The sequence below is a fragment of the Lampetra fluviatilis genome, chromosome 15 (genome assembly GCF_964198595.1).
Source record: "Lampetra fluviatilis chromosome 15, kcLamFluv1.1, whole genome shotgun sequence".
Lineage (NCBI taxonomy): Eukaryota > Metazoa > Chordata > Hyperoartia > Petromyzontiformes > Petromyzontidae > Lampetra > Lampetra fluviatilis.
Window position 1 is genome coordinate 13,632,294 of NC_136289.1, and position 19,855 is coordinate 13,652,148.

At 44.8% G+C, this 19,855-nt stretch overlaps 2 protein-coding genes and 1 long non-coding RNA gene across 4 annotated transcripts; 2 read left to right on the plus strand and 1 right to left on the minus strand.

Annotated features, from left to right (window-relative positions):
* Positions 1-252: 252 nt before the first annotated feature.
* On the plus strand, positions 253-4,757 carry MARS2 (methionyl-tRNA synthetase 2, mitochondrial). The gene is made up of 7 exons (XM_078863318.1): positions 253-1,036; positions 1,738-2,107; positions 2,255-2,499; positions 2,915-3,119; positions 3,307-3,441; positions 3,672-3,955; positions 4,340-4,757. The coding sequence occupies exons 1-7, from the start codon at positions 736-738 to the stop codon at positions 4,687-4,689; spliced, it is 1,890 nt and encodes a 629-aa protein (XP_078719444.1). The 5' UTR covers positions 253-735; the 3' UTR covers positions 4,690-4,757.
* A 68-nt stretch (positions 4,758-4,825) lies between these two features.
* Positions 4,826-7,685, minus strand: LOC144936260 (uncharacterized). The gene is made up of 4 exons (XR_013637413.1): positions 7,565-7,685; positions 5,915-6,018; positions 5,231-5,289; positions 4,826-5,062 (listed from the first exon to the last, which is right to left on the minus strand). It is a non-coding gene; the product is annotated as an uncharacterized LOC144936260 (long non-coding RNA).
* A 1,751-nt stretch (positions 7,686-9,436) lies between these two features.
* On the plus strand, positions 9,437-19,822 carry TMEM144 (transmembrane protein 144). 2 transcript variants are annotated; one of them, XM_078862882.1, is made up of 12 exons: positions 9,437-9,744; positions 12,083-12,247; positions 13,563-13,685; positions 14,326-14,425; positions 15,286-15,366; positions 15,478-15,568; positions 16,433-16,515; positions 17,303-17,421; positions 17,526-17,645; positions 18,085-18,182; positions 18,648-18,701; positions 18,993-19,822. In XM_078862882.1, exons 1-12 carry the CDS (start codon positions 9,663-9,665, stop codon positions 19,074-19,076), a joined length of 1,200 nt encoding a protein of 399 aa, XP_078719008.1. In that variant the 5' UTR covers positions 9,437-9,662; the 3' UTR covers positions 19,077-19,822. The 2 variants fall into 2 exon arrangements, with proteins under 2 accessions (XP_078719008.1, XP_078719009.1); XM_078862883.1 differs by lacking the exon at positions 9,437-9,744 and adding an exon at positions 11,070-11,162.
* The last annotated feature ends 33 nt before the right edge of the window (positions 19,823-19,855 follow it).

Below are 19,855 nucleotides of genomic sequence, written 5' to 3' on the forward strand. Positions count from 1 at the left end.
AGTTTTGAACGGTTTGTCGCGCTCTGACAGCGTCACGCACGGGGCGGGGCCGCACGGGAACCCTGACCAAGATGGCGGCAGCGCGACCGTTCGATGAGCTCCCCCTGCCCCCTCCCCCTCTGTCGGCGCATGTGAAGCGACGATTTGAAAAGCTACGTTGTATAAGCGCGGCCGTGGGGCCACTCGCGCGACGCGATTGGTCGAGTCCCCGTCCCCGGTGGCTCGCGCGCCATTGGCCGCTTGCCGAGGCAACGGAGCCAATCGGCGTGCGCGAAGGCGGGGTCACCCGTCCCTATACGCGCTAGGTATTCCAATGTGCCCGTCCCGGCCACGTGGTTCCGCCTTCCGTCCTTGAGCGCGGCGTTCCCGGCGCGTTCACTTTGCGATGTCAACATCGGCACCACCGCTCATGGCCGGGTCCTAATCGATCGTTACCCCCCCGACCTGCGCGGTGCCGTTGAGCCAATTAAACCTGTCTGCATGGAGGTAGGTCAGAGTGTAGAGGTCATAGACCTCGCGACTCCACGTGTTTGACCGCCTCCTCCACGGTGCTAATTTAGGGGCTGCGTGGACGCGGCGCGACAACCGGGGGGGGGGGGCGTTCATTGCGCAATTATTAATCCGCGGGCAGTTAATTGGGTTGTCCCCCGACCTCGGTAGAGCCGTGGTGTAGATGCCTCTGCTTCGTTATTGAATGGGACCGCGGTTTCGTCTGTGTTGACCTTCATCGATACCATGCGTTGCCTCGGAGTTGCCATTGTCCGAGAGTTGTCGCGCAGTCGACGAGGCTGGTCTCGGGGTCCGGGTTTAAACCTGTGTCGGGCAAGCGGGACGGACTGCGCCGGCGAGGCAGGAGGAGGAGGTGGTGAGGCTGCCACCTTGGAGACGTCAAACGCGACGCCGCGCTTCTACGTGAGCACCCCCATATTCTACGTGAACGCGGCGCCGCATATCGGGCATCTCTACTCGGTGACGCTGGCCGACTGCCTGCAGCGACGCCAGGCTCTGTGCGGGCACAGGGTCCGCTTCTCCAGCGGTGAGGACAGGCTGACATTTGGGGTGCCTCGTGTGTCGGGAATTGGGACCTCACTTGGCATGTATCCACAAAGCCTCAACGAGCCTTGAGAGTTCTGCATTTGGAATGTTTGGCCAAAGTCTTTAAATAATGAGTGCTTTATTTCGTGGGATAAAACCGTAGTACCCGGGGGAAAACCATCACGGATTTGAAGGGGTTCCACGCAGACGGGTTCATCGCCTATCCGGTGTTTGCAAACAACGTGATCTGCCGACCAGGATCCTTCCACCTGTGGTTTTTGTTTAAATAGTTTTTATCTTGCATGGAGAGCAAAATGCTGTCATGATGACAATGTAGTATCTCCGTCAATGTTAAAGATAATCATACACCATGAGCCATTGAAAATGCAAAGTACAAAAACCGCCGCATTATAATGCACTTCTGTTGCTGCTCGTGCTTGAAGTCAGACTCGACATGCTGACTTCCAACGATTTCCACCTCGTTTACAAAATGCTACCTCTCCACAAAAAAAATATCCATCTTGTTTTCACCGTCTTGAGATACGATCACATCGAAATGTTATATATTTAAAAAATACTAATTATATTGCAATTACGTTGTGGGCAGCAGAAGGTAGTGTTGTAGACGTCAATTGTGTACAAAACTGCCCTACACATCTATGCACACCGCCTGTACATGTATGATGTACTTTTGTGTGCCAGGCACGGATGAGCATGGCCTTAAAATCCAGCAAGCGGCCGTGCAGGCGAGGCAGGCCCCGGCCGAGTTCTGCACGTCCGTATCGGAGCGATTCAAGGCCCTCTTTGCTGCCGCCAACGTGGGCCACACGGACTGGGTGCGCACGACGGAGCCGCGACATTTCAGGGCCGTCAACTATTTCTGGCGCAAGCTGCGTGACGGCGGACACATTCACCGCGGCAGCTACGAGGGCTGGTACTGCACAGCGGAGGAGAGCTTCCTGGCGAATGCGCAGGTCACGGACGGAGTTGACCCGCAAGGCAAGCCCATCAAGGTGTCGGCAGAAAGCGGCCACCCAGTGGACTGGACCTCGGAGGACAATTACATATTCAGGTTCAGTGAAGCATTATAGATATCTATTTAGCTGTCTGGTGTGTTTTTGATGTATTTATAATGCAGTATTCTAGATACGTGCTTGCAGCCAACTGGCATGACTTGTAACAGGTGTTTTATGTCGATTGTGTTTTTTCTCCCGAACAGGTTATCGACGTTTACACCGAGGATAGAAGCATGGCTGCAAACAGAACCACGTCCCGTCTTTCCGGAGAAGTTTCGCCAGCTGGCACTCCAGTGGTTACATGAAGGGCTTCCCGATTTGTCAGTATCTCGACCACATGCCCGCCTACAGTGGGGCATCCCTGTTCCCGACGACCGTACTCAAACCATCTACGTCTGGCTCGATGCGCTCGTTAACTACCTGACCATCACAGGCTATCCCGATGAGGGTAAGAAGCGATTTTTGCATTGTCTGGTTCTGAAAAATATATTATTTTTGTTCCTTTGTGCACTCCAGTATATAGCGTGGTTGGGCAATCGACCACCTCATAATTTAATGCAGCCCATGGCACACGTGGCCTAGCACTTGGAAATGGCCTGCAAAACTATTTAACCTTCACCGCATCGTAACCACTAGATGGAAAATATATTCAGCCTGAGAAGAACACTGGTTATGTTATTGCACTCTGTCACGTCTTCTTGCTGCATGGGCATCTTGCAGTGACTTAAGTGACTGAGATGTTTGTTACTGTGTGGCCTGCCAAACACATTTGAAAGTCCTATTCCCTAACCCTCAGTCACGAAAATATTCCTCCACCCCTGCCATAACATGCAATTGTTGGCTTGATTTGTTTTACTCGACAGGTTATGGAGAGTGGTGGCCCTGTGACCTGCATGTTCTGGGTAAAGACATCCTGAAGTTCCATGCTCTGTACTGGCCGGCATTCCTCATGGCTGCAGGATTGGAGCCGCCTCGTCGCCTCCTAGTACACTCCCACTGGACTGTTGCCGGACGCAAAATGTCCAAGAGTCTCGGCAATTCTGTGGACCCCAATGAGGACATCAACCGGTAGGTTTGATCCCTCATTTGCTGCTTCAGGTGTTAAAATCAAACTGATCTTAAATCACTGAATGAAAATTATTTTAGAATAGCCAAGAAAGTTAATATAATGGCTATGCTATCTGTGAATTATTCATTAACATTTTTTTTTATCAAATATAAAGACAATAACTGCAAATTCGGTGTTTTTTTTAAGGTACTCTGCCGATGGGCTTCGGTATTTCTTGCTGCATCAGGGTGTGCCGGAATCGGATGGGGATTACTACCCTGAAAAGGTGGAAAAAATGCTCAATGCTGAGCTTTCAGGCACATTAGGAGGACTTCTTAACAGGTATCAAATTAGTCTGCATTAAAATTCAACACAGAACCAAAGTTGGCCTTTCATTAATATGCTGTAGATCACTGCAATTTTGCAAAACTTAAATAATGCGACAAGCTTAAGGTATTTTTTTGTAAACATTAGCTTTACATTTTGTGCAAGTGATAAGATATTTGCTACTTAAAGGCATAAATATGAAATGGCCAGGATCACCGTGTTTTTAAAATAATTGCTTCCAACAGGTGTGTGGCTCCAGCCTTAAATCCGGAACAGATTTTCCCTCCATTCCATCGGCCATTGTTCCCTGAGAAAAAACACACAAGTACCGAGACTGGGCTGCCTCACTTGACATCAAGAGACTATGAGCTCGTTACAAGCGTTGAGAATTTGCCAGCCGTCGTACAAGACTGCTATGACAGAGCGGCCGTGTATCAGGCGCTGGATGCCATCGCTGCCTGCTTGCACAAAGGCAATGGGTTCGTGCAGCGCCACGCTCCATGGAAAATTACACCGTCTTCTGATCAAGGTAGCGTAGTACCTTGCAACCACACCAGTCAATTTGAATAAAATTGTTAATTCCATTTGTTTAAAAATGTTGATGGTACCTGGCAAATAAATGATCAAATAACCCGGAATTTACCCATGCTTTCCAGATGTCTAAATCTAACCTGGGTTCAGTCCTAATAGTTGGATGGTTAACTGCCATGCACAACAGGTTGTTACGCTGTGCGGCCAAATATATTGTACTACTATGCTCTTCACCAACCCACACTGACAGTATGAAGTATGGTCAGGTTACCACCATGACCCACTAAGCATAGGTAGGCTCTCATGCAGCAGTGGATTGACAAAAAGGGCTATATATGCACATGATGTACATGACCTGGATAATACTCCGGTGTTTTCACAGAGGACAGGGAACCAGGCAGCAGCAGCAGCCATGGTAAGATGTGGCATGACACGGTGCTGCACGTTGCCATGGAGACTCTGCGTGTTTGCGGCATTCTGCTGCAACCCGCCGTGCCGGGCCTGGCGAGCAAGCTTCTCGACCGACTCGGCATCCCGGGTCACCACGCCGGCTCCCGAGAGCGTTCCTGGGAGTCTCTGACATGCTTCGATGCGTACCGAGGGCGCACCTGCCTGCACGCTGGCCAGAAGCTGGGGCCAGACTCGGGGCTGCTGTTCCCAAGAATTGATGGGAAAATAGGGAAGAAGTCCAAGAAGTCTGCAAAGGATGATGACTCGGGGCACAAAAACTGAGTGCATTTGTTTTACATGTGTATTTCCCAAAAGTACTAGCCATGTCAATACTAAAAAAATCATGAAATAAATGTTTGTACATATTTTATATAAATGGACTTAAATAACTGACAAATTAAATGTACAGAACACTGTGAATGTTTTATATTTATTTAGTCATACAGTTCTGTCATGTGACAAAGTATTTTGTTTTACCACAGTTGTTAACATTTAAGATGATGTAAAAATAAATGTTTAACAACTTGCGTCGAATATTTCACAGAATCCAACTCATGTGTATGTTACATAGTTCTCACAACAGGGGAATTTATACTGACAGGAATATTCTTGCAGCGACTCTTCAAAATCAAAATACCATTTGGCTCCTCATTATCTGAAAGAGAACATTTTATATATGATTAATACAAAATACAGATCTACCATTCATTTCACACTCAATAAAGTGCTTGTATATTTATGAAACGTAAAACTTTCAACACCATCTTACAAAATCTAGTACAAATTAGGCAAAAAATATGGCAGTGATCAACTTCAAACTCACTTGGCTATGCCACGTCGCTTCTCATATTCAGCCCAGTCAGTGTTGTTCTGCTTCAGTAGCTGTGGGGAACACACATTTGGGTGTTTTAATTTGTTGTTAAACACATGACAGCGATTAGCAGGGTTAGTCGTCCAGATGGTACAATATTTACATGCAGAAATAGAAAAAAATATAAACGTTGCATAATTATCCCCAAAAGATTGTTTTAGATCCTATCTGGTATCATTTACATTGATGTATGCGTCATGATGTGAGATATAAACCCAGTGGCCTGAGTTGAATTCCTGGCCTTGGCTCATATAATTGACCAGTGACATCAGAGTCATTTCCGGGCCCCCACCTTGACCTACCTGTGCTGACCAGTATGGTCATACAACCTCACGACTGACCAGACAATGGGAGACCTTCACCGAGCACTGAACTGAAAACGGGGCTACACATTCATTTTAAAAGTAGCTTCTTACATCCATCTGTAATCAAATCGAACTCATATCATTTACTGTCAAATGCATTCAACAAATGAAATGTACAGTTTTACCCTTGAGTGGGATGTACATTTCTCAAGCAGGCATCTGTTTTCCATCCGATTGATTTTGCAAGTCCTTTTTAATATGAACAGTATTTTTTTATTTTCCAAAAGCTAACTGGAACCGCAGAAACTGTCGTCACGTGCAAGTGCCTCACCAGTCCCCACAGCAGCACCGTGCCCGACACGTAGGCCACCACGCCTGGCCAGTTGGGCTTCGTATATTCCGGCGCCATGGCCGTGAACTTCCCCCGAGAGAAACCTGTCCGTAAAAACAATTTGGGATAAATTAGGCTCCACAGAACAGGTACCCCCAGTCACTGCAAGCACCTTGCTGCGATTTCAGGCCACCACCTCCACAGCCGCTATGCAGGCTCTCATTTTGACAGCTGCCTTTGCACACAAGCTTCCAAGCAAGTTCGTTTAGACAGCGTCCATCCAATAGTCCATAGGCAATGTCAGACGTGTACAGTACATACAATGTATGAAGGAAAAACTTGATACAGTAAATTTAGCTGTGACGGTCACACCTGAAGACGGAGACTTGTGTTGCCTCCGAAACGTCGTGATCTAATTGAGTTATTTTCATGTATTATTTTATTATTATTTTACCTACGTGACTTTACCGAAAAAAAACTAAGAGTGTATACGTGTGTAAGTGGAGCTATGAGACAAATTTAGGAGCAGGCGTAAAGCAGACATGACATTACAAGGCAGTAAGAGATGAGGGCACGAGAAATCGCCTTACAGCCGTGGATAGTCTTAAGAAAACATCGTGATGACGATGGCGCGGAGATCCGTCGTGGAATACAATACACAGACATCGCTGATGATGCTCATGATTTTAGCCTCGGCGTGAAATACGAATCCTGGCGAAGCAACCCGCCAAATGCAGCCTTCCATCACCGGCCATGATCATTCAATTTCTAGACCAAGGCCTCTCCCCAGGCCGTTGATAGGTAACAACCTACCTAGCACCTGTAACACAAGCGGACATAGCTCCTCTTTCCAAGCTGGACATCCTTTGGGATGTTCTCTATTTTCGCTGGCACTCCCGTCATTCATATCGACCACTGACTGTCATCCACTCTCGCCCCAATAACGATAATAAACACGCACGTCCTAGCCACAAACGACACCCAATAACAATGACAGCCATACCACTTAACCCTGGAAGGACGAATGGACCAAAACGTAAAATAAAAAATAAATTACAATGTTTGCTTTACTGGGTGTCCCACAGTTTAGATGGGGGTGCATTTGGTAACAATCAGGTAACTCAGGCAGCATCCGTTTCACAAACTGCTGATGAGACTCAAAATGTCGAAACCGGTCCACAGCAGCATTTACATGCTTCAACACATGCTGCTTGATAACAATAATCATGCAATTGGTCTGGAAAGCCAAAAGACTGTTGAACTGGTCATATACCTGTCAACCCATACGGTGTTCCCGTATTCTTGTCCAGGGAAACTGAGTTTTCAGGTCCATGCGGTGTACAGCCATTTCAGTACTATGTGTTTCTCCCTTGTGATGGGATTTTGTAGGATGAACGTTGTGATTTACAAGGGCAGGAATAAGGTAAGCACTGATAAGGTGTTGACAGGTAGGTGATCACATTTATATATGGAGACAGACCAATTACCTCGCGACTTTGGCCTAAGATTAACGAAAGCCTCGGACTCGCCTAGCAACGTGAACGCTCAGCGAGAGCCAACCTCTGCAAACAAAACCAGACCCTTACGAATCGGTTAGCGGGGACACACAACCACCCCGAGTTTTAAAGAATGCGTGTATTAAACTCTTACCTTGCAGCAGCAGCCGAGGCGGCGGCGGCCTGGCGAGTAACCTCTGCGCGAAGCCGAACATCTTGTTGTTGTCCTTGAGCGATCGGCGACTCGGGGTGTGGGGTCGCTCGATTGCTCCGCCTGCCCCGCTCGAGTGCTCCGCCTACCCCGCTCGACTGCTTCGCCTGCTCCGTTGTCGCCAAGGGCTGCGAGGCGAGCGCAGAGCGAGTCGATGCGATCCCACGTGGCGTGGGGGGGTTGCGGCTTCGAACGATGAATCGGCTTCGTAATCGATGATCTCGCCCGCGAGATCGTGCGCGCGCGTCTAACAAGGCCGTAGCCGTGGAGTCAACATGGGGGGGGGGGGTGTGGGGGTCCCCCCCCCAGAAAAAAAATCGAAATTTGAAAACATTTCCTGCCTAAAATGTTTTTAAATTCATTAACACATGGGATGGACTTTTATTTTTTTACAATAATACTCTTATATAAGTGCACGCCTGATGATGATTGCTTGTGTTGCAGTCGAAACGTTGTGATAATTTTATTGTTTTATATTTATTTATTATTATTTTATTATTTCCCTTTTACGTGACTTTACCGAAAGAGCCAAGAATATAAGTGCACAACTTTATCTATTTGTAATGAACGCTGCACTTCCCCTACGTGTTCATGCAGGGGGCGCTGCAAACCTACGCGCCCCCTGCATGGACGACGGAGGTGCAGGGACAGACGATCGATCACGTTGGAATCGATCAGCAGAGGGCAGTCTTCTCGCACGGCCAGCTCTGTCACATCTCGATCCCGCAATCCCAACCAGGTGAAAGTCGGCATCGAACCGAACCCCCAGCAAGGACATCTACTTAAAGACGAGAGAAAATTCACTCGAAATGTCGCTTTAAATTAAGTCTTGCAGATGTAAAATTACATTTATATACAAACAACTGTCTCTATCTGTCTATGATGAATATCACGACCGCTTGAGAGAGAGGGCCCACACCGACGCGGCTTTGCCATTTGTTTTGCGACGACGACAATTTCCCATTCTCCCCGCATTCGCTATCACAGTCAACAAGTCGTAGGGACAGACGTTTCCTTACCTTGGTAAGCGCACAACTTTATCTTTATTTCTATGATGAATACGAGGTTGTTGGGGGGGAGGGGGCAACACAGGCGCCCCCCCCCCCCAACAACCTAGTCACTAAATTTGTTTTAATTTTTTTCAACGCGAGGATTTTAGCAAAAACGTCACGACAAATTAAACTCGGTCTTATTTTGCATCGACATGTTTATACCGGACTGAGACCAGCAGCTTGCGACACTTGAGAGACGGGTTTTTTTTTATCACTGCCCGGGTTCAAATCCAGGGGTCACTGTGATACCGGCAAAGCGATCTGACCGCTGATCTGGTACACGTGTTGATATTTAAAAAAACAACTGTGGTGGTGATTGATTATCCCACCCATTACACGTGCTCAGTGTGATTGATAAGCCGTGTTAAGAGCACTTCGCCAAACCATCGAGCTCTTTGGTAGCAACTTACACGTCAGACTCTTGTTTGTCAAACGTTTAATGTTCTCAGCTCTTATTTTTCAATGGGCGTACAAACATTCCACTATTAAAACGCAATTCAGTATTTTTTACACATCCCATCAGCAACAAGAGATATGGCTCAACACGAGCAAATCCGAACCGGATTTGACATTTAACAGTCTGCACGACACATTATACTTGCAGTCTACAAACGTGACATTCAAAACCATTCGTGTATGGATGCGTTCATGACAATACATTCAAACAACCCCTACACATGGGCATGGAGAGAAGAGACAGATGACCGCTGGTGGGGGAAGCCTCCATCCAACAGTGGACCGAGCATGGCCGAGGATGATGATGTTGAGGAAGAGGGATTGGCTCGTTGTTGGAGGGGGATCCGCCTTCGTTACTTGCCGGCCCTCCCTGCCCGGAAGACGAGTCCCGTGATGTCTCCCTCACTACGCCTCGAAGCTATAAAGATCGGGTTCGTTCATGGCTCTATTCATTATGTAAATGATCCAGCACATCACCGATCATCGTCAGCACCACCACCACCATCATCACCATCTCCGGTGACCGCGTGACAATGGGCAGCACGCTGGTCTCACCCGCTCTGATGCTGCTCCTACTGCTGCTGCTGCCGGTGCCAGCGGTGCTCGCTCAGAGTGGTGAGTCCGTAAAAACATCGCCACTAGGGGAGAGACAAAGGCGGCCGGGTGTGGTGCCGGTCACCCCCCCCCCCTCCTCGTGTGCCGTTCCAGCCTCTAAAGGTGCTCGTTAACAGCACTTGCTCCAAGTCTATCGGAGGCTATACGGGGGATATTTGTCTTTGTGCAGGACTGTTTATTGGCAAATCATGACTGGATGAGGGGCATCTCCAACGCTGCAACGGGTCGTGTTGGTTGTCCATACTTCACCACCTCTGGTTCAGTGCCGGTTTGGCGAAGGCGGGGGGGGGTGTGTGGTGGAGTGTGTGTATGGAGTGTGTGGTGGAGTGTGTGTATGTGGTGGAGTGTGTTGTGTTGTGTGGTGGAGTGTGTGTGTGTGTGGTGGAGTGTGTGGTGGAGTGTGTGTATGTGGTGGAGTGTGTTATGTTGTGTGGTGGTGTGGAGTGTGTGTGTGGTGGAGTGTGTGTGTGGTGGAGTGTGTGTGCTTGTGCGAGTTTGATCCTGTCCTGTCAAATCCACTTTGGGGGGCCTTTCATCCCGGCGACTCGATCGTTCCCGTGCTTGGACGCCTCAAAGATGAGCAGTCTCAAATCGACCCTTGTGTCCGCTTGATTACACTGGTCAACACACTTTTTCTGGCATAAGGTATTCCAACGGTTTCAAGGCAATTTTGGTGTGCTGATTCCAAATCTGGCATCAGTTTTCGTCTATCACATCAGGTTTTTGAGATATCAAATATTGAATTTTCAATAAAAACTGCAGAAGAAAAATATTAAATAAATGTGGATATCTCCATAAAATGATATTATAAACACACTATCCTAAAAATACAGCACCATATTTTAACACTAAAGCAGTCACTGACTCGCAACAACTTGCAATCATAAGTGACAGAGTTAATTTCGGATAAAATCAATGAAAATGGGGTATGCCGATAGCATAAAAATGAGATGTGATAGAGCAAATCTGAGATCAGATTTGGAATCAGCACCCTGAAATTAGTCTAAAACAGCTGCAAAAGTCCAGGCCAGAAAAAATAGTTTTTTTTTGTGTTGACCATTGTTATTGTTCATTGTCGGCTTGGCTGGTGTTCCCTCTAGCGGCAAGTCCCGGACATTTCAGCGCCTAACGCCTGATGCCGTAACGAATTGGCACGTTCTGTTTACGTGAAAAACCTCACTGATTGGCTGTGTCGGGTGGTGGCGGGTTTCACGACACATTGACGCGATCTAACAAAAAAAAACCCCGGTATTATGGATCTAACATCGCCTTTTAATTCTCCCAGTTTAAGACGTCTTGTATGGGAGCCTCGGGGAATTCCCAGGGCACGGCGAACATCAGTGGCGAGTGATGTCTGAACTGGTTCCGAGCACCTACCCCCCGTCTTTCCCCACGACTCTTCCCACACTGAACCAGAGGTGGTGAAGTATGGTCAAACAAGCGTCGTGAACAAAACGACTAAACGCACCAAGGGGGGAGTCTTTCCATTACCGTGTTGACAAAGGGCTGTCAATTATGTATGAATCGTTACGAGTGCTTGTACATTTTTGCGTGTATGTTTTTGAGTTGCCCATTCTATCAATATCGACTTGGATATTCGATTTAAACTTGTTTTTACCAGGTGAGTATCCATAGACATTGCACCTAAATGATCTAACCCACAATAAATTAATTACGAATCGTATTATTGATCGAATCGTATTATTGATCGTATTATCGCATTATTGATCATAAGCTGGGTAAATAATTGAGCAAAAATATCGTGCAAACTTAACCGAAACATCAAAAGCTAATCAATTATATGTTCATCGTCCGCAACAGATATAAGACTGCCAAGCAGGCAAAACATAATGCAGAAACAGGTCATGATAAAGACAAATATCACATTCTACTGGCACGTTTGTTTATCACGTGACAACATTGTCGTGTCGGGTGGAGGAGGGTGTACGACACACATTTTACTCACGCGATCTGACAAGATCAATTATGAAACAAAAATGGTGCTCACAATTCGATCAATGAGGTGGGCCAACAAAGCTGCTTACAATCCCAAAATTACAAAACGATTCACAAGATCAGGAGCTTGCGTTTTTGAGATAGGAAAACCAATACTCCTGTTGGCGCTTCGTTATTCTCAATGCAACGTAGATGCCATGTAGCTCTCCGATGTGTGTTTTTTATATGAGTACATTGTTTCTGCAAAGCATCTCAGGTTGTGGTCACATTTAGACATTACATATGTAACTCTAAATGTGCATTTGTTGGTGATGATGAGTGGTGTTAGTATTTGTGCAATGGCAGTGTACGATTCAACGCCACTGTTTCCTCTTCACTGCAGCTCTCCCAGGTCCGGAGAGCAACTCCTCGTGCGACGGAGCATGCATGGCAGAGAACAATGGAACTTTCAACCAAAACATGGCCATCGGATTTACAGCTGCAGCGATAACAAGCCTCTTCTATGGGAGCAACTTTGTTCCTGTAAAGAAGTTTGACACTGGTGATGGTGAGCGTGACTGCAAAGAACACGGCTCTGCTGTACACAAGTGATTCGTACTTGCCGGTAACGCGTATCGTTCGACACAGTTACAGTTAAGCATCATTGCATTAAGACCAGGGGTAGGGAACATTGGCCCATCGGCCGTAACCAACCCACCACATAATTTCAAACGACCAACAGCGACATGACACCTTCCATTTGTAAATGGCCCACAAAAGATATATCTGTCAAGGAAATCATCTTCGCCGCACTAATCAGAAACGAGAGTGGACGATTTTTGGTCCATCAACACTTTATAATTTTAGTGTGCTAGGTGACTTCTCTCACTGTTAGGGTATTTTGAAGTGGCAGAAGTGACTGAGATGTACGTGTGTGTTAATGTGTGGATGTTCACCAAAAGTATTTGAAAGTCAGCACTCTTAAGGCCGTCTCTAAGGAATTTGTCCCTCTGTATTCAGCACTCTGTAAAGGAAAAGGTGCCTGAACCCTGCATTAGAGGGAGGTCTTATTAGATGATCGCGACTAAAATAGATTCTTATGCCCATGATAGGTGCATTTAATTGTGCGTGTGAGAATCAATTGCTTTTATACATATTCTACGTTGTTACATTTAGGCTAATGGAGATAAGGCAACTGTCAAATTAGACAAAAATCGAGCAGCAATGCAAAACATATAATTCTTGAATTAAATTGCAACCACAATGAATTTAATTACTGATGGGATGTCTTCTCGCAACTCAACTTTCTGGCACAAACCAAGGTGTAAGAATTTCCACTGAGCATAATGTAAACATTTTGTATTATTGATACACTACTTGCAAATAATAGTAATAACTTCTTTTTAATTTAAGTTGTGCCCTGTATTTGGCATAGATGTCATTCAAAAGTTAATATCCAATTTGGTTGCATAATTCTGGATTAAACTCAAAAAATATTTCTTCATGTTGTTGCAAAGCTGTCAGTTTCTACACAAAGCTCAAACTTTAGTTTACACAAAGGTCACTCCTGTGTTAGCTGATGTTAGACTTAATCTACATATGCATACTTGCATTTATATTGCACCCATAATCTAATGAAACGTCCCAGGGTGTAGTTTTTATTGTTGGCCTAGAGGACCCCCTAATGGGAACGTGTCTTTTGGGGCACAGGGTGAAACACAACACCATACTGCAAGTCGGCATCAGGCTGCCAATTGTAATCACCAATTGTGGGATGTCACGGATCTTTAACATTCACTGAAGCAGGCGGCATGTGTTTTGTGGTTAATACCGGTATTTACTGAAAATATTGTGTCATATATTAATTATCCTTTTTGGCACAGGGATGTTCTTTCAGTGGGCGATGTGCACCTCCATCTGGCTGGTGGGACTGGTGTCAAATTTCATTCAGCACTGCCCAGAGTTTTGGCCACTCGCTATGCTGGGTGGATTCCTCTGGGCCACAGGTGAGACACATGCAGTGATGGCTAGTTATTAGGGCAAGGTGAGGCCAGACCTTACTCGTTAAAAGAGAAAGCCCTTAACAACAATTGCCCGCGAATTATAAACATTATGACCTGCATACACTCCCCTTCACTCCCCCCTGCAGGCTTACTTACAAGGCCGGCGCTAGGGTGGTACTGGGGTGGGCCCTGGACCACAACATGTCCCTATGGCACCACCCAACTTCACTCTCACTAGTGGTTTGTCATTGTTATGGTGGCCCACACAACAGCTATACTGGCCCCCCATCCGAGATGAGCTGCAGCCGGGCTTGCTATTGTACCCCAAACAATAGATTTACTGACCAGCCACCGCTGGACACAAATATATTAATTTGGTATCGTGCTCTCACAATATCTTGCTGTTATTGAGCAACCGCTTACTCGTTTTTTAATTATACTGCGTTAGCGATGGCGCACAAGCACAATAAAAAGTTTGCACAGATATCAATAACACTAACCTAAAACGACAATAAATATAGAATCTCTGCTATGAAGAAAGGTCATTACCTGAAATTGCACCTGTGATATATATTTTTCGATGAAAGTGTTGAAATTTTGCTCATTTGCAGTGTCATTAATATCCTTGGATAATGTCATACAGGCAACATTGCCACAGTTCCAGTAATAAAGACGATCGGCCTTGGACTCGGATTTCTCATCTGGACTTCATCCAACCTCATCGTGGGCTGGGCCAGTTCAAGGTACACGATCATACAACAGTGCACACCAAACTCCCAGCATCGGCATTACGAGTTGTATAAGTACTACTAGGGAGTTGCAGCAACATGAGGTTCTGATAAGACAATAAAACCGCATTACGATTTTCTCAATCAAAAGGTACAAAACATCAGAGGGTGTTGCATGAGAGGCAAATGGAGTGTAATAATTTATTATATGAATTTATAGGGTACTTATAAGCCCCCAGCATCTCAAAGAGTCTTACATAACATCTCATGTCAATCATCCCTATTCAATGCTGCAGTCCAGCGAGGTGTACGCAGCACTGGCCTGAATATAGGAATTAGTCTGCCAGCAACGGACGATGTTGCTATGTGGTTATTACCAATTAAGTAGTGAGCAAGTGGTTAAGGGATAATTCACATTAGCTATCCGAAACTTTAATATGTCTGGCTTTTGTCCATTCCCCTAGGTTTTTGGCTGTTGTATATTTCACGTTGCACTTTCCATAAACAAATACACAACAACTGTCTTTTGTATCGTGGGGAGTTGATCAGTAATTATTGCATGCTCATGTCGAGATTGGTGAATATCTGAAATGCTGCCTGCGAATGATCATGGTGGGGAGTGGCGTGTTACTCTGTGGCCCGTGGTTTGAGATTGGTGACTGCAGTTTGAAGTGTCGGCTATTCTTTATTGTTCAATGGTGTAGGAGATATACAATTCACAACAATCAAAATAACACATTCTTTAAAAAAAATCGGATTACTGCATGTGTCATACCTCGTGGCTTGTATTATACTAATCTCAGAGCAATATTTCAGGAGAGTTAAATTTTCCGCCACCTGTTGTATGTATGTTGTATCGTGTTTTTTTCTTTTAGGTTTGGTTGGTTTGGCTTGGACCCAGAAGTTGTTCCAAATGCAACACTCAACTATGTTGGCACAGCACTGTCAATTATAAGGTCCTGTGCAGTGCATTGACACGTGTCTACAAATAGAGCAAATCTTGTGCCTTACATAAACAGGAAGCATGCCATGTCGCTTCATTTGTGACTGTGTTCGACTGTCAACAGGTCATTTATACTTTTGTTTGTGACAACTGAAGTGAACAACCAAAGTACAGAAGTGAGAGAAAACCAAAACAACATTGTGAACTCCACCGAGGTATCCGACTTCAGTGACAGCATTGCATGCATTTCAACATAAAGAAGTGAGCTTCATCGATGATCCAGCACTCACGAATTCACTCCATTTGCTCGCTCACCGGCAGTCAGTCTCTTTCTTAATACTCCTATAACGCTACCACCATGGTAACAAGTCCCATGAACTGCACTCATTAATTCCTCCACTCATAGAGGGCTCATTCTACCAGACTGACCGTTTCATCGCATCCATGCTGTGTTCAACCACCACAATGCAGGTCAAAACACCTATCATTCTGCTTAATTTTCTCTTTTCCCAAGTTTGTATATAACCTTGCTCCGTTCGACAAGCGTATTTACTGTTATCTTGCTGATCGCTTGGACCTTTGGACCTGTACTTAGCAACTATAATTTAAAACATATTTATAATTAAAATGTATTCCAGTGTTTACATTTTAAAGTGGAGGCTTAGTGCAGTGATATGCACACTGCGCTATGGACCTGACAACCTGAGTTCAATTCCTAGCCCCAGCTAACAGTGGCGAATAATATTTGAACTGGGCCTGAGCAGCCTCTCTCCCTGCCACAACTTCACCAGCCTGTACTAACCAGCGTGGTGAAATATGGTCAAGAATCTCCTATGACCCAACAGGGCACGGGGAGGGCTTCATCCACGAGTTGATTGACAGAGGGCTGGAAATGTATTATTATCATATCTGCAAATACAATTCACAGTACTTGTGTTTTCATGTCAGTACAATGGCCACCTTATATCTTTTAGATTTTTCCGTAACTTAATTTGTAATTGAGCTATGATCAGTCTACGGATAAGCTGGTTAAACAGAATGAAATATAAACTTGAACCCGTCTGCTGTGTTGTGCATAGGAATTAGTAGACATTGGATATGAAGAGTCTCCTTCTGATGAATCGTGGACGGACAAGCTGAGCCCATTGAATAAAAAGATTGTGTGAGTTTAAAGTAGATGTGACAACACTATTAATGAAAGTATTAACTCTTTTGTAAGTGTGTGGTAAAATGTAATTTTAATTTCAAACCACCCGTAGCCACATATTGTTCTGCCCCAATAACCCAACAACGCAATTTAGATAGTTAATATTGGCTACTTTACAGAATTAGGTTGCTGCTAATTTGCATCTGCTTATCAGTATTGGCAACTTCCCTATTGGCAAAGCGTCCAGTGGTGCTATCAAGGCCTTAGTGTGAAACGTTTCCCAACCTTTGGCAAAATACAGCAGGAGTTAGAAATGCACACAACTGGGCGGTGTGGAAGAAAACCTTGATAAAGAAGGATTGTGTTGAGAGTAAGTAAATGAAATGTATTAAGGTGAATTATTAAAATGATAATCAAAAACTATCAAACATAAATTGGCATTTATTTGAGCGAAAACCATCATGGATTTGCAAAAAAATACCGTATACCTGTTATCAAGAGCACCCATGAAATCTTCATGAGTAGTAACACCGAAGGAGATAGACTAAAAGGCACAAAAACAGCAATGCTCGCCACTGTTCAACGAGGACTTGTGGACAGATGGAGCACTGCAGAAGAGCAATTCATCAGGAAATAATTGTACGGTGAACATGTCGACAAACGGCAAAAATAAAATCATAATCTAAGTTACAATACATCGGACTATCAGACCACTGTGGCAGTATAGGATTTGTAGAAATATAAATGCCGAGCCCTCTAGAACTGACTGTGACTGCATACTTAATTATTTCCCTATCCGCAGCGGTTGTTCTCTTGCTCTTGTGGCCGGCGTTTTCTACGGTGCCAACTTTATTCCTGCCATCTACATCAAGAACCACGGCAAAGACAAGAGCTCCATCTACTACGGATCAAGCCAGTTTGGTGGGCACGCAGCCTCCCCCTGTACTAACTTTGTAATCATGATTGTTTATGGACGATGCCGAATGGAAATCGGTAACCAAATTTGTGTTTTGTCGCTTTCGCAGACCTGGACTACGTCTTTGCCCACTTCTGCGGAATATATCTGACGAGCATATTGTACTTCTACGTATACTGCGCTGCGATGAAAAACCGTCCAAAGGTCTATCCAAAAGCTGTGCTGCCAGGTGACAAGCATTAGCATCAGATAACTTAAATGTGTGTAAAACATGACGAGTGAAATGCTTAGAAGTAACATTTTATGGAAAATGTTATCTTGAAGAGAACATGGTCAGCTCTCGAATGTCTGGAGTAATTAGGGGTGGGCGACCTGGCCAGGATAAAACAATAAAAATAATGGAAAACACGTCTCAATTTGGCTACGAGACATGTGTATGTGTACCTACATAGAATCAGGGTGAAGACGTAAAATGTGCTGTTTGTGTTTATCGCTTAAAGTTTTCGTTTTATTTGCCGACGTGTGTGTGGTCATGTGGGCACGGAGTCACGTGAGGAGCAGCCCATGATTGAACCAACCCTCGCGTACAAGATGTGTGAATGATAATATATTATTAATCTGCAACCTGGATCCCCCCCCCCCCCCCATCGTTTTCTCTCTTCGTGGAGCCGTGGCCTCTGGTGCAATGTGGGGTACTGCCACCTGCGGCTGGTTCCTTGCGAACACCCACCTGGGTGCAGCTGTCAGCTTTCCCATCATCACCTCGGTACGTTGTGCACTCGCAACAACCGCAGCCGGCGAAGTTTAGATTCACGTTTGTGCTATTTAATAGCATGAAGGTCATGCTTTGTCTGATAGTTTATTTTCAGTATTAAACGGCAGTGAACATTTTTAAATACTGTAATTGTTTTTAAAAATTGATTAATTTCAGCTGGGACTGTCAAGAATGCTGTTCCAGGACTTATTTGGCATGCCAGATCTATTTTGCCTTATTTTGGCCTTTTTTTAATGTAAATCTGTTCATAGGACAATAGATATACATTATAGTGTACAATAAAATAACATTATTATGGATAAGCATATCTTGTACTCTAGTGGTAGTGTCTTATGCCAATAATTGCTACTTTAAGTCAGCCAACAGTGTTCGGGGAGTAAGAATTAACCCACAAATGGAAACTGATCTTTTTTAAATTAAATTGACTTAGGAATTGTTCTTTAAATGTAATTGCAGATCCCCGGTATTATTGCTACACTATGGGGAGTTGTTGTCTTCAAGGAAATAAAGGTCCGTAGTAAAACTGCCTAATCTACATTTGCACATGACGCAGACGACATTACGCACGCACGCACGCTGGCGTAGTTGTGGAGTACTCAGGCGGTGCAACTGCATTGGTGCCCACAGGCCGCAGGGACCCAGTTTCCTGGACTACAAAGGAGGGGGAAATTGGACATGGGGGCCTCATTCCATTGTTTGTATCAGGGCTCATACGAACCGTGCTACGCGGTAGCTATTTTTGGACAGAGTAATGCGCATGCATCCGTATTTTAAAACTCGTGGTTTACTTTCTTCCCCCAGGGCATGAAGAACCTGATTATTGTCGGGGTGGCCTTGATCGTGACGATAGCTGGGGCTATCACAACCGGCCTTTCGCTGCTTTAACCCAAACATTTCCAATAAACTCGTTATGATGCATTTCATGTGATTACTCAAATCAACGCTCATGTAGAAATTTGAAGGAACCCTTCTTTAACAATGTGAATGCAACCAGCACTTATGTTGCTTTGCCAATTGATATATCAGGTATTTAAAAAATATATTTTATAATTGGAACCCTTTATCAATCCAGTGGTGGATGAAGTCCTCCTAACGCCATGTTAATCGTGGTGGTTCAACCACACTTCATCACACTAGTCAGTGAAGGTTGATGAAAGGGGTGGAGGGGGGACCTGAACCGACTCGGATATCAGTCGCCACCAATGTAACCATAGCCGGGAATCGAACTCGGGTGGCCAGGCTCACCACCACGCTCCCAGGAATAACATTTCAATAATTAAGTAATGAGGATGAATTTCGATTGAAAGCTTTCGTGACTGCAGGGATTCATCTTCTTGGTTCTTTCGGTAAAGTCACGTAGAAGGGAAATAAAAAAATAAAAAAAATAAAACACAATCATTTTTTGTATTATGTTTTAATATTATTTTATTATGTTTTATTTGTGACTTTACCGAAAGAACCAAGAAGATAATGAGGATGAAGTTGTAGATTGTCATAAAAAACGTCGTCTACAATATTGACGCGATTGATAAGCAGTGACAACAAATGATCAGTTATTGATGAGGTATAAATTGTATTATATATATGCTGTATCTTACAATAAAATACTTGTCACAGAATCTTTTGACGATTGAAATTTATTTTATTATTACAGGAAAACTACA